Source organism: Dama dama, chromosome 13, assembly GCF_033118175.1.
Source record: "Dama dama isolate Ldn47 chromosome 13, ASM3311817v1, whole genome shotgun sequence".
Classification (NCBI taxonomy): Eukaryota; Metazoa; Chordata; class Mammalia; order Artiodactyla; family Cervidae; genus Dama; species Dama dama.
In genome coordinates this window covers 65,406,000-65,420,354 of record NC_083693.1, presented here as the reverse complement: position 1 = coordinate 65,420,354, position 14,355 = coordinate 65,406,000, and the positions used below count along the sequence as shown (strand labels likewise).

At 37.8% G+C, this 14,355-nt stretch overlaps 1 protein-coding gene across 2 annotated transcripts in view; it reads right to left on the bottom strand.

Moving 5' to 3' along the window:
* UNC79 (unc-79 homolog, NALCN channel complex subunit) overlaps nucleotides 1–14,355 on the bottom strand; it is a 212,596-nt gene that overhangs the window by 129,679 nt on the left and 68,562 nt on the right. For both annotated transcript variants that reach the window (XM_061159335.1, XM_061159336.1), the window contains exon 13: nucleotides 352–542. In XM_061159335.1, coding sequence (XP_061015318.1) covers nucleotides 352–542 — 191 coding nt within the window. The remainder of the gene's footprint in view (nucleotides 1–351; nucleotides 543–14,355) is intronic.

The window sequence follows — 14,355 nt, the reverse complement described above, 5'->3', positions numbered from 1 at the left end:
TTTGAAGATAAACAATGTTTTTATTATATATTTTATTTATAAACAAACAATATCTATTTATTATCCCATCAGAACAAAATCCTTTCTGAACGATTACAGATCATCTTGGCACAATTTACAGCAATCGCTGTTCAGTCTCTTAGTTACGTCCGACCCCAGGGGGTTGCATGCAACTGAGCGACTGAACAACAACAAAAATTTCAATTTGAACAATTCCAATTTCTCAATAAGCTTGTAAAAATTCTATGAGATTATATAAAATGCTTAGCACAGTGCCTGGCACACAGTACATGCTTCATAAATGCTAGATATCATTATAATTACAGTGACTTCATTAAACTACTTACCCACCTTAATACTTCCCTGAATTCTTTTAACTGATTATCTGGGACTTCTGTTCTGATGGCTTCCAGCCATTCTGGCATGATGCACTCCCACACAGACTGACTGATCACATTGTAGGGGATCAGGCAGAGGATTCTGTTGAGACCTTCCTTCAGCTGAGTCACTGTGCTACAGGATTTATCCCAGTATCCACCAACCTGATGGGATTTCCACAGCCACAGGGGAAAAGAATAAAATGCACTCGTTACATTTATACCCAAGGAAATACTAAATGAAATGGGTACAAAGAAAGACCACAATCCATTACATCTGAAATCTGTGCCAAGTATATTGAGTGAGGTTTGTAAAAAAAACTACAAACCACCAGGATCCCTTAGTTTCTGAAAAGAAAATAGTTGCAAATAGATCCAAATACTGACCAGAGACTGAATTTGAATTATTTTACTGCAGATTTTCCAAATCGCCTGTGCATTAAAATTCCAAAAATTTATTCTTAGAACAATGAAGTTTTATTTCTAAGGTGTGACAAATCCACTGCAAATATGTGCAGTTAAACTTGCCTTTCAAAGGAACTTCTACCACCGTAGAAGGATTTCTACCACCGTACTCTTTGTACTGGAGACTTTTCATCGTGGAAAATAAAGTGGCAGAGAGTACTCTTTTTTTCCTACACTGCATATCCTGTCACAGTTTTTTTCCTAAGAATGTTCTAAAGCTGGTTGAATCTATGAATTTAAAAAAAAATTTTTTTTTTACTAATTAAGATAGGATGTTAATTTTCTAAGGCAGAAAATCTTAAAATCACAACTTGAGGTTCTGTTTGTAATTCTGATTTTAGGTAAATATATATTACTATTATCAAAGTAACAAAGGGTTCACTGGTCCTCTGTCTTTACCATATGACACAAAATTTGGGAGAAACTATATTATTTTTCCCTTGCAGTTTTACTGAGTTATGATTGACATACAGCAGTATATAAGTTTAAAGTGTGTAGTATAATGATTTGACTTACATACATCATGAAATGATTACTACAGTAGATTTAGTGAACAGCCATCCCTGGAGGAAGGCATGGCAACCCTCTCCAATATTCTTGCCTGGAGAATCCCCATGGACAGAGGAGCCTGGCGGGCTACAGACCATGGGGTCACAAAGAGTTGGGCACGACTGCGACTAAGCACAGCACCTCATGTAGATACAAAATAAAAGAAATAGAAAGGTATTTTTTCTCTTGTGATGAGAACTGTTAAAATGTACTCTTTTAACTTTGACATAAACAGCAATGTTAATTATATTTATCATGCTTTTACATTATATCCTGCTATTATAACTTAAATTTTCTACCTTTTGACTGCCTTCATCTAATTCCCCTTTCCCCCACCCCCACCTCTGGTGACCATAAACATGATCTTTTTCTATGAGTTGGTTTGTTCCTTTTTGAAGTATGATTGACCTATAGCACCATGTTAGCTCCTGTTACACAACATCAGTTCAGTCCAGTTCAGTCACTCAGTCGTGTCCGACTCTTTGTGACCCCATGAAGTGCAGCACGCCAGGCCTCCCTGTCCGTCACCAACTCCTGGAGCCTACACAAACTCATGTCCATTGAGTTGGTGATGCCATCCAAACATCTCATCCTCTGTCGTCCCCTTCCCCTCCTGCCCTCAATCTTTCCATAGTGATTTGACATTTCTATACATTTCAAAATGATCACCACAATAAACCTAGTTATCATGTCACCATATAAAGATATTACATAGTTGCTGACTCTATTTCCCCTACACTGTACATTTCATATCTGTGACTCATTTATTTTGCAACTGGAAGTTTATACCTCTTAAACTTCCTCACCTATTTCTCTCTTCCCCTTAAACCTCCTCCCTTCTGGGAAACACTGTTTCTTCTTTGTATCTACAACTCTGTCTCTGTTTTGTTATGTTTATTCATTTGTTTTTTAGGCTCCACATATAAGTGAAATCATTCAGTATTTGTCTTTCATTGACTTATTTCAGTTAGCATAATGCTCTGTAGGTTTATCCACGTTGTCACAAAAGGCAGCATTCTTTTCCATTCTTTTTTATGGTTGAGTAATATTCCATCATATATGTACCACATTTTTATACATTCATCTATCAATGGACACTTAGGTTGCTTCCATGTCTTCTCTATTGTAAATAATGCTGCAATTAATATAGGGGTGCATATATCTATTTTAATGGCCAACAGTGAAGTTGCTGAATCATATGATAGTTCTATTTTTAAGTTTTCTGAGGAATCTCCACACTGTTTTCCATAGTGGATGCATCAATTTACATTCCCATAGAAAAGGCACAAAAAATTTCCTTTTCTCCACATCCTCATCAGCACTTGCTATTTGTCATCTTTTTGGTAACAGCGATTCTGACAGGTATATAGCTCATTGTGGTTTTGATTTGCACTTCCCTGATCATTAGTGATCTTGAGCGTCTTTCCATGTGTCTGCTGGCCATTTGTATATCTTCTTTGAAAGAACGTCTATTCAGGTTCTCTGGTCAATTTTAATCAGATTTTCTTATATTGAGTTGTATGAGTTCTTTGTATATTTTGGATATTAACCCTCTATCAGATATACCATTTACAAATATCTCCTCCCATTCAGCATGTGGCCTCTTCCTTTTGTGAAAGTTTCCTTTGCTGTGCAAAAGCTTTTTAGTTTGATGTAGCCCCATGTGATTATTTTTGCTTTTGTTTCCCTTGCTTAAGGGGACATATATAAAAAATAGTATTAAGACTAATATCAAAGAGCATACTACCTATGATTTCTTTTAGACATTTTATGGTTTCAGCTTTTACATTTAAGTCTTTAATCCATTGTGAATTTATTTTTGTATATAGTATGAGAAAGTAGTCTAATTTGATTCTTTTGCACATAACTGCCCAGTTTTCCCAATATCATTTATTGAACAGGCTGTCTCTTCCCCATTGTATATTCTTGCCTCCTTGGTCATAGATTAATTGTCCCAAAACTGTCTTACTTCAAATGAATTCAATCTTCAGTATTTAATTTTCATATCTAGAATTCTACATCATTAAAATAAATCAATTCAATTTAAATTTCAAGTATTTATTTAGTATCACATTGGCCAACATCCTAGATGCCTGACTAAATATTTTCAGGAAGTGACTGTATTTCCGAGATTGTTGTTGTTGTTAGGTACACAGAAGAACTAACACTGATAATGCCGAGATTGTTGGAGTATCATTACTGAGGTCCCTTGGGCTGTTTAATTTATGCTTAAGTCATACAAAGGCCTATTGGTTTTGAATCACATTTTGAAACAGATTTACCTATGAAGATCCTAAGTTGTCAGTGACCAGACAGTGGATCCTTTGATTTGGAAAAGTTTTTATATTTAAGAAGATTTTAGAGAGCTCTCGCCCTAAATAAATGTTCTCTTTATCAACTATGGGAGGACCAAGCAGACAGAAACACACACACACACACAGTCACAGCTAGCCTAAAAGACTCCCTTAACATAATCCAAGAACAGAAATCAGATTTAGAAAGAAAATTAAAACCCACACCCACCATAAACCCCCCTCTACCATGTCCCTCCTACGAATGACCCAGTTGGAAGTTGACATTCAGAGCCTGGTAGGAGACATTATTAAGGCCTTCCCTCAGAAACTTAATTGGGCTAAAATAGAACGATCTACTCAGAGGAATACAGTCTAAAACCTTTGTCATACAATTTATAAAAAATATTACAAAGGCACACAGCTCTAAATTTGCAAATCTCAGTTCATAGGAGTCTTTTCCAATTTAGTTGAAAATCTAGTCCTGATATAATAGAAGTTAATTCAAAGTAATGGGGTTGGGTGGGCAGGCCAGCTCCTTAATGTTATTATTGAGGCTGTCATCTAATGCTTTGAAGAATTAAAAATAAGTGGCCTTGCCTTACTGAGTATTTACAAAAATGTAACTGTGATTCTAGAAGAATCCCAAAGCTCATCTATCTTTCTTACCAGTCCCAAAGCCTCCCCTATTCATCTCAAGATGCTTACAGATATTATGAAAAGTCAGAACAAGGAAAAGGGACTGTCCCGCCCTTAAGAAGAAACACTTAAATAGTAATTGCCTTAGGCCTCAGCTTCCTCAGACAAGCTCCTTTGAGCCCTCTTCTCAACTGAGGCCTCAACTTGGACCTGTTAAAAACTTCAGATTCTCAACACGAATAATTTTTCCACCTCCCATAAATCTCCTCCCTCAAAATACCTATAAAATCTCAGTGCTACCGAAAGAATCTGTTTGTCCCATCCAAAACATTTTAATAGACAAACATGTCCTTGAAATGTCCTTAGATTGTTATTTTACAAACCTGCATCCTTTCTCTCCCTCTCTGAGACTTAAATCTTCTGCCATTCAGCACTATCTTTTCAAGGATCTGAGAATCATCTCTATAAATGCAAATATTCAAGGACATAAATGTGGCTCTCAGCCCAAGAGATGCCTTGCTTTTACTTGTACTATTGCCTCTTGTCATAAAATAGGAGAAATTTATTTCTCCTCCTGATACGCATCAATTAACACTCCTCTTAACAAACCCCCAATGCCTTTTTCCTTAGCACTCTCCAGCCTTTAAAAAGTAACTTTTTAGTCAGCTGAAATAACTATCTGAGGTTGAATCATAGACTCCATAAGATTACATATGAGGGCAAATAAAAAAGCTCTTAAGGGTCTGCCCTACAAATATTGATTAAAAGTTTTATCCTTTATATGAAGCTAACAATTTGTTCCATCTTCTAAAAACATAATTTGAACAAAAGTAAGGCCAAGATGAGAATCCCAGGGACGGCGGAGCCTGGTGGTCTGCCGTCTATGGGGTCGCACAGAGTCGGACACGACTGAAGCGACTTAGCAGCAGCAGCAGCAAGGCCAAGATGAAAACAAGCTCTTACATATACTAGCGAATTTTGTATTACTATGATAGTCTTTGCTATAATGTCTGTATTTGTAAGTAAGTGTTAGTCACTCAGTCGTGTCCAACTCTGCAATCCGATGGACTGTAGCCCACCAGGCAGGTCCTCTGGCCAAGGAATTTTCCAGGAAAGAATACTGGATTGGGTTGCCATTCCCTTCTCCAGCGGATCTTTCCAACCCAGGGCTCAAACCCAGGTCTCTTGCATTGCAGGTAGATTCTTTTTCTCATTTGAGCCACCAGGGAAGCCCTTATGTACTTGGGCCCCTTATGTATATGTTTTTATATGTATGGTATGTATATACACTATTTTCTTCTTCTGGATGGCTTTGCCAAATTAATTTATTAAATTCCTTAAAAGATTTCTATTCTCAATAAGCTTTCTAGAAAACTAAGAGCTTATAAAATTAAATATTCCTAAAACCCTATGTCAGCAGGAAGAAGTTATAGAAGACGGACTTTTCTCCCTAATCCCATAGATACGAAATGATGTTGGACAAGTGGGGATTTGTAAGCAGCTTTTTGGCCCTTTCCTGTTTGCCTACTTGTTTTACGAATGAGATCATGCAGCAATTTAACCTAATTCCTGGCTTAATGCTTTCCTGAAAGTACACCATGCTTTGCCTAACCTGTTGATTCCTTTCCCAGATTAAAAGAAGTAAGAATGAAGAGCTAAGTAGTTAAAGAATGACTAGCTTTCTACTTCCAGCAGCCCCCAAAGCAGATCCTACAGGCAGATCACACAAGTAACATACCATCTGAAGAGTCAGCCAGTCCGCACCCAATGGAGAATGATGCAGAACCCAACCTCCCGCCTTGATCATTCACTAAGAGTCTCTCCCCTTTTTCCCTTTAAAAACCGTCATGGCTGATCCCACCTAACACCAGTCAGAAGAGCCATCATCCAAAGTCTACAAATAACAAATGCTAGAGTGGGTGTGAAGAAGAGGGAACCCTCCTACACTGTTGGTGGGAATGTAAGGTGGTTCAACCCCTGTGGAAAAGAGTATGGAGATTTTTCAAAAAACTAAAAATAAAATTACCATACAGTCCAGCAATCCTATTCCTGGACATATACTCAGACAAAACTGTAATTCAAGAAGATATATGCAACCCTATATTCACAACAGCACTACTCACAATAGCCAAAACATGGAAACAACCAAACATTCATCAGTAGGTGAATGGATAAAGATGTGGTACACATATACAAAGGAATACTGCTGGTGGTGGTTTACTTGCTAAGTCGTGTCCAACTCTTTGTGTCTGCCCGGCTCCTCTGTCCATGGGATTTCCCAGGCAACAGTACTGGAGTGGGTTGCCATTTCCTTCTCCAGGGGATCTTTCAGACCCAGGGATTGAACCCCGGTCTCCTGCACTGCAGGAAGATTCTTTACCAACTGAGTCACCAGGGAAGCCCACGATGGAATACTACTCAGCCATAAAAAAGAAATAATACCATCTGCAGCAACATGGATGCAACTACAGATGATCGTGCTAAGTGAAGTAAATCAGAAAGTGAAAGACAAATGCCGTATGACATCACACATGTGAAATCTCAAATGTGGAAATATGGCACAAATGAACCTCTCTACAAATCAGAAATAGACCCACAGATGTAGAGAACAGGCTTGCGGTTGCCAAGGGAGAGGGAGGTGGGGAAGAGAAGGACAGGGAGTTTGGGAATAGTAGATGGAAAGTATTACATAGGGTGGACAAACCACAAGGTCCTACTGTAAAACACAGGGAACTATATTCAATATCTTATAATAAACCATAATGGAAAAGAATACTAAAAACAGAATTTTCACATGTGTATAACTGAGTCACTTTGCTGTTGAGCAGAGACTGGCATGACATTATAAATCAACTGTACTTCAACTAAAAAATTAAATTTAAAAAACTGTCATGAAGGAGCAGAATCTTCCAATTTGGTATTGGGAAATGAATTTGCTTTCTCCCCAGATTGCTGGCTTTTCTGATTAAAGCAATTTTTCCTTTCCACCAACATTTGCCTCTCAAGTGTTGGTTTTTAAATGGCGATCAGCCAAATATGAGTTCTGTAACAGTTTGTGTAAATCTTTGATAAATAAGACTATTTTAATATTGTTGGTTTGATAAAAACAGCTGCATCTTCTGAGTTACCAGCACTGAGTATGATATGAACACAGTTTTTATTCTACATGGGTTTACTAGTCAAATAAGGTAATATTATATTTACTAGATGTTTAAATTATAAGACGGATTTCATTTTAATCAAATTAAATTATTATGACAAGCTTTATTTCAACAATAATTGTGTTTTATGACATATCTTCTTAGAAGTAGTTTCCAAAATCTTTTTCATAACCTGAAATTAAATTTATATTAAGTTACATGAAAGATGTTCATTGAATATCCAGATCATTTCTAAATAAGTTTAATTTTATCTACCTTTGGCTTATTTTTACAGAGATGCTAAAATTATTTGAATCTGCTAATAAATATGTTCATTTTGCCATGCTGAGAAATCACACTATGAAGAAGCACATCCAGTAGAAGTTATGATAGAGGTTATCAGCACTGAGTATAATAGTATAATCATAAAACTATAAAGTATAAAAAAATAGTATAATCATAAGCATTGCTACAAAATGTTGGTATGTGACGAGCAATTCACAATTGTTTACCTCCTGGTCTTTGAAAAACAGAGATCATTAAGTGTTGAAAATTATAATCAATATATAAGTGAAACTTCTAGAAATAATAAGGGTGAAGGAAAAAACCTCTGTATGCAGAATATTCGAGGAATGTAGGATGTGTGTTTTGTTAAGGAAAGAAAGAGTAATTCTGTCCTAAAGTAGCTGTGTAGAGGTTGTATAAAGGTTATCTGGGTGACAAAGAGGAAAGTGAAGGGCAGAAATATGACTGAAAATAGAAAATTGTATAAGATCTGTTGGCGGCGGGGAGGTGGGCACACATCTTCATCATGTCCTCAATTATTTAAGAGAACCAAGTCTTTTCAATGTTAAAAAAGCTAACTTTTTTTTTTTTCATTTATTTTTATTAGTTGGAGGCTAATTACTTTACAATATTGTAGTGGTTTTTGCCATACATTGACATGAATCAGCCATGGATTTACATGTGTTCCCCATCCCGATCCCCCCTCCCGCCTCCCTCCCCATCCCATCCCTCTGGGTCTTCCCAGTGCACCAGCCCTGAGCACTTGTCTCATGCATCCAACCTGGGCTGGTGATCTGTTTCACCCTTGATAGTATACTTGTTTCAATGCTCTTCTCTCAGAACATCCCGCCCTCGCCTTCTCCCACAGAGTCCAAAAGTCTGCTCTGTACATCTGTGTCTCTTTTTCTGAAAGAGACACGTGCACCCCAATGTTCATCACAGCACTGTTTATAATTGCCAGGACATGGAAGCAACCTAGGTGCCCATCAGCAGACGAATGGATAAGGAAGCTATGGTACATATACACAATGGAATATTACTCAGCCATTAAAAAGAATTCATTTGAATCAGTTCTAATGAGATGGATGAAACTGGAGCCCATTATACAGAGTGAAGTAAGCCAGAACGATAAAGACCAATACAGCATACTAACACATATATATGGAATTTTAAAAGATGGTAACAATAACCCAATATGCTAATTTTTTAAATTATCACATTAGATTCCATATTTATTTTTGAAATTTGAATTGCCAGTTTGGTTGAATGGATAACTAAGTATTACTTCATAGCAACATATCATCCTGATTACTTGAATATCCAAACCTTTTGATCTTTTGACAACTTTAGATATTTTGCTTTCCAAAATCAAATCCTAAATAAAATCTTGGTCTCAAATTGACTTTGAGACTTCTGAGACCTCTTTCAGAAAATCTCAAAGGATTCTTCTCTCCTAGTAAAAAGAGATGTTAAACTAATTAGGTCTGTTTGATATGTTGAATTGCATGAAAAGCATTGGCAAATAAGAAGAGATGCTTAACCCTCTCTAGCTTATATCTCTAGGTAATTATTTTTAACATAAATATTTCAGAAATTATATGGAATTTGTAAAAATTATATGCCTTTTATGCTCATGATTATATTTTATGCTGCTTTGCCTGATAGTAGACAATAATGGAATAACTTTAACATCATAATTCCAGTTACTCTCATCAGATCTTTAATCACAGCCATTTTCTTTTTTAATTAATTTTTATTGGAGTATAGTTGATTTACAATGTTGTATTCGTTTCTGCTGTATAGCAAAGTAAATCAATTATACTTGTGCACTGTGCTAAATCGCTTCCAACTCTTTGCAACCCTGTTGACCATAGCCTGCCAGGCTCCTCTGTCCAAGGGATTCTCCAGGCAAGAATACTGGAGTGGGTTGCCATTTCCTCTTCCAGGGGATCTTCCTGATGCAGGGATCGAATCTGGGTCTCCTGCATTGCAGGCAGATGCTTTACCCTCTGAGCCACCAGGGAAGCCTTACTCCAGTATTCTTGTCTGGAGAATCCCGTGGGCAAAAGAACCTGGGTGGCTACGGTCCACAGCATCACACAGAGCTGAACATGACTGAAGTGACTTAACACACATGCACAGTTATTTACACAAGCTTAATAAAAATCTGTTCTCCTTGTAACTGGACATAATAGCAAAAATTGGTTATGTTATCAAGGCTTTGACTGAAATGTCAAACTTGAGAAAGATACACAAAGAATCAAATATGACCAAACAGCTTTAAAGAACTAAGGTGGACATTATGAAGCCCCTGCTTATAAAGCCCTCTTGGAAAAACCAGTCTGCTACTTGACTTTTGATGTCCCCAGTCTATAAGCAAATAAGAAAAGTCATTTCCTGACAGACCCAGAAACCTTAGAGCATTCAAGGGATCTCAAAAAGAAAAATTCACACAAATCTACAAATACTACAGATAAATATGACAAATTCTTGGCTTGGCTTCCCAGCATGGAAAGGCCTTTAAAAGTCCAATCTGAGATTCTCGAAAAAACTTGCAGCAAAACAAACCCTTGAAGGCCCATGTGGTCAAATACCACTTTTGTTGTATGTAAATAATCAGGCCAAATTTAATGAGGCTAGACTTACTTTGTGAACAGAATATCTAATTATCTTTGGTCAAAACTGGGAAAATTAAGAAATTGTTTGTTTCAACAGAACACTATACTCACACTTGCGGATTATCAGATCTAGTCCTGTTCACTGAGCTATTTTTCACCTCTTTATAAACTGGATTCCGCTGTCATGCACACTTTGTGAGTCATTAATGTTCCCAATTGTTTTTCCTACCTTCCTGAGTTGGTGTCACTGAGAACTAAAACCTGACTGACCAGATCCTTACTGAGACTCTAGGCTGTCTTGTCCCAAAGCCCATCAAGCTAAAGCAGGCAGCTTGATATAAACTTCAAAAGACTTCTTGCTTCAACAGTTTAGGCCACTCGGGAAGTTCACCAAACATCCACATCTTCCAGACTCTGCTCTAGAAAATGACCATGACAGTGACGCTGATGAGCTCATCGTCTGAAGATGCTTCAAGCCCAGCATCTAGAAATCTTGACTGTTTTCCTTAGGCCATAGAAATTAGGTTTACAGTCTACCCTAACCACTAATCTCTGTTTTCTATTTCCTTATTTTAATTTATGTCCTTTTCCTCTTTTGCGTATCTCTTACCTAGCAGTTCCTAACCCAAATCTTCTCTCCAAGTCAGTCAACCTAGATTCCTTTTTGTGTGAAACTTCTAGGGAAGTTACAGATGGGGAAAAGGTGGAAAGGCACTCAGACCCCCAGAGTCAGTATAAAGACTATATTAGATGGAAATATTTGCACTAAAGAAGACACAGAGAGAAATCTTATCCGAACTTCCTTTATCTGACTAAACTGGCGCCTCCAGAAAATATGGCCTCTATTAAGCCCCTCCAAAGGGAGTTCTTGTGAATACAGCTGCCTTGGAGAAAGGCTGCCCCTTTCCATTAGCATCAAAACAACCAAAAGAACTTTCCCTATCTTCCCCTTCAAGCCTCCTCACAAATGCCCCTCACACTCTAGAAGTTTGGTATATAGACTTTTTATCTCTGGTTATCGAAAAAGCTTCCCATCAATGAGTACTTCTGTGTGTAAATGTAAATAAACTTTGTCTCTTCTCTTGTTAATAACAAGTCAGTTCTGTCACTTAGTCGTGTCCGACTCTGTGACCCCATGGACTGCAGCATTCCAGGCTTCCCTGTCCATCATTAACTCCCAAAGCTTGCTCAAACTCATGTCCATCAAGTCGATGATGCCATTCAACCATCTTATCCTCTGTCATCCCCTTCTCCTCCCACCTTCAATCTTTCCCAGCATCAGGGTATTTTCCAATGAGTCAGTTCCTCGAATCAGGTGGCCAAAGTATTGGAGTTTCAGCTTCAGCATCAGTCCTTCCAATGAATATTCAGGACTGATCTCCTTTAGGATTGACTGGTTTGATCTCCTTGCAGTCCAATGGACTCTCAAGAGTCTTCTCCAGCACCACAGTTCAAAAGCATCAGTTCTTTGGCGCTCAGCTTTTTTTATACTCCAACTCTCACATCCATACATGACTACTGGAAAAACCATAGCTTTGACTAGATGGACCTTTTTTGGCAAAGCAGTGTCTCTGCTTTTTAACATGCTGTCTAGGTTTGTTGTAGCTTTTATTCCAAGGAGCAATTGTCTTTTAATGTCATGGCTGCAGTACCATCTGCAGTGATTTTGGAGCCCAAGAAAATAAAGTCTGTCACCATTTCCATTGTTTCCCAATCTATTTGCTATGAAGTGCTGGAACCAGATGCCATGATCTTAGTTTATTGAATGTTGAGTTTTAAGCCAGCTTTTTTACTCTCCTCTTTCACTTTCATCAAGAAGCTCTTCAGTTCCTCTTTGCTTTCTACCATAAGGGTGGTGTCATCTGCATATCTGAGATTATTGATATTTCTTCCGGCAATCTTGATTCCAGTTTGTGCTTCATCCAGTCCAGCATTTCACATGATGTACTCTGCATATAAGTTAAATAATCAGGGTGACAACATACAGCTTTGATGTACTCCTTTCCCAATTTGGAATCAGTCTGTTTTTCCACGTCTGGTTCTAACTGTTGCTTCTTAACCAGCATACAGATTTCTCAGGAGGCAAGCAAGGTGATCTGGTATTACCATCTCTTTTAAGAATTTTCCATAGTTTGTTGTGATCCACACAGTCAAAGGCATTGGCAGAGTCAATGAAGCAGAAGTAGATGTTTTTCTGGAATTCTCTTGCTTTTTGTATGATCCAGTAGATGTTGGCAATTTGATCTCTGGTTCCTCTGCCTTTTCTAAATCAACTTGAATGTCTGGAAATTCTTGTTAATGTCTCTTGCCAATTACACGCAGGCTCCCAACTGTTGGACTCAAGTTGGAAGAGGAAAAGTTTTCCTCCCAATATAATAATTTCCTCTTATTTTTCAGAATTCATGGGGTTCCAGGCAAGAATACTGGAGTGGGTTGCCATTTTCTTCTTCAGGTGATTTACCTGACCCAGGCATTCTTTACCACTAGCACCGCCTGGGAAGCTCTTTTCAGAATCATACCACACTAATTCTTTACTATTCCAAAAGAAACAATAATTGAAAACATATCAATATAGTCAAAGAATGCCAGGAAATGGGGAATTTCCATTATGCAAAAATCTGATTTTATATATGAGTCAGTAGGTAGCACCAAAGAAGAATGAAGTGTATCTTGATAAATGCACAGAATGCTCTGACTCCTGGAAATCTAATAAAACCTTCTCTTTAGAAGGTATGTGTTATGTTTTCTTCTTAAAATTCTTATTTAAACTGAAAACTGCCTCAAGATTTCATCAAAAGCAAACCCAAAAATCACAAATAAAAATAAAACTTAGAAAATACCTTGAAATAAATTTCATGTATTGCTGGCAGAAATTGATTCTAGATATCCATCTTGCTGGGTTAGAAATGAATGATATTACATTCAAGAAATATGAAGTCTTAACAGCTGTGCATCTGAAACTAGTGATCCAATAAGGCAGAAACAAGAGAACAAGCACAGAGAAATTTGTCCTAGAGCCAGAAGAAAAGGAGCATTTGGGCAGTTCCTTTGTGGCTCAGCTGGTAAAGAATCCGCCAGCAATGTGGGAGACCTGGGTTCGATCCCTGGGTTGGGAAGATCCCCTGGAGAATGGCCTGGAGAATTCCATGGACTGTATAGTCCATAAGGTCGCAAACAGTTGGACATGATTAAGCAACTTTCACTTTTTCACCTTAAATCTTTTGGGCATTCCACATGAGAAGGCAGGGGTGACCATTCATCCCTAGATATATATGTGAAACCACAGAAACTGCTCCTAGTCAAATGTTAGCCTTTCCCCAAACCAGAAAAAGGCTGAGCTCTAGCAACCTCATGGAAAGGCTTTTCTATTTCCTGTTTCTTAGTTAAAATATTCAGCAATGTCCGGAAAGAATAGTCCCTTAAATTTTTTAAAGATACGTCACACATTCATCTTGCCATTCTTCCTCATCTTTTGAGATGTTAGTTTGATGTTAGTTTGCTAACATCGAAACAGCATATCAGCTAACATGTAGTTACTAAACTCATTTAACTCTATTGACTAAATTAATGAGAGGTGTTCCTCTTCTACAGACACTGATAACACTCCAGTAGCTACGGTAGTGTCAGCAGACAGGGTAGGGCTCCAGAGAAAGAGAACAGGTCACGGTTTTATTGACAAAAGAGAAGCCACTGTCACCTAAGCCATTTTGTGATCTAAGCCTGTTCACAATGCTTGCCCTTGAACAGGTCTCAGTAATCAACCATTTTAAGGACAGTAAGAAAGGAAAATCAGTCAAGAAACAATAGTCTAGCAATAAGAGTCCTAGTTCTTCCTCAAGGAATCTACATCACAATCTGATACATACTTTTGAGTTCTGCAGGACGCAAGGCTCCCACCCAGGTGGAGGATGGTGACAACATGCCAAGACCTCCCACTGGTCAGAATCTAAGGAATGATGGTGTTGACCTTTTCTGACCCTCTTGACTTTAA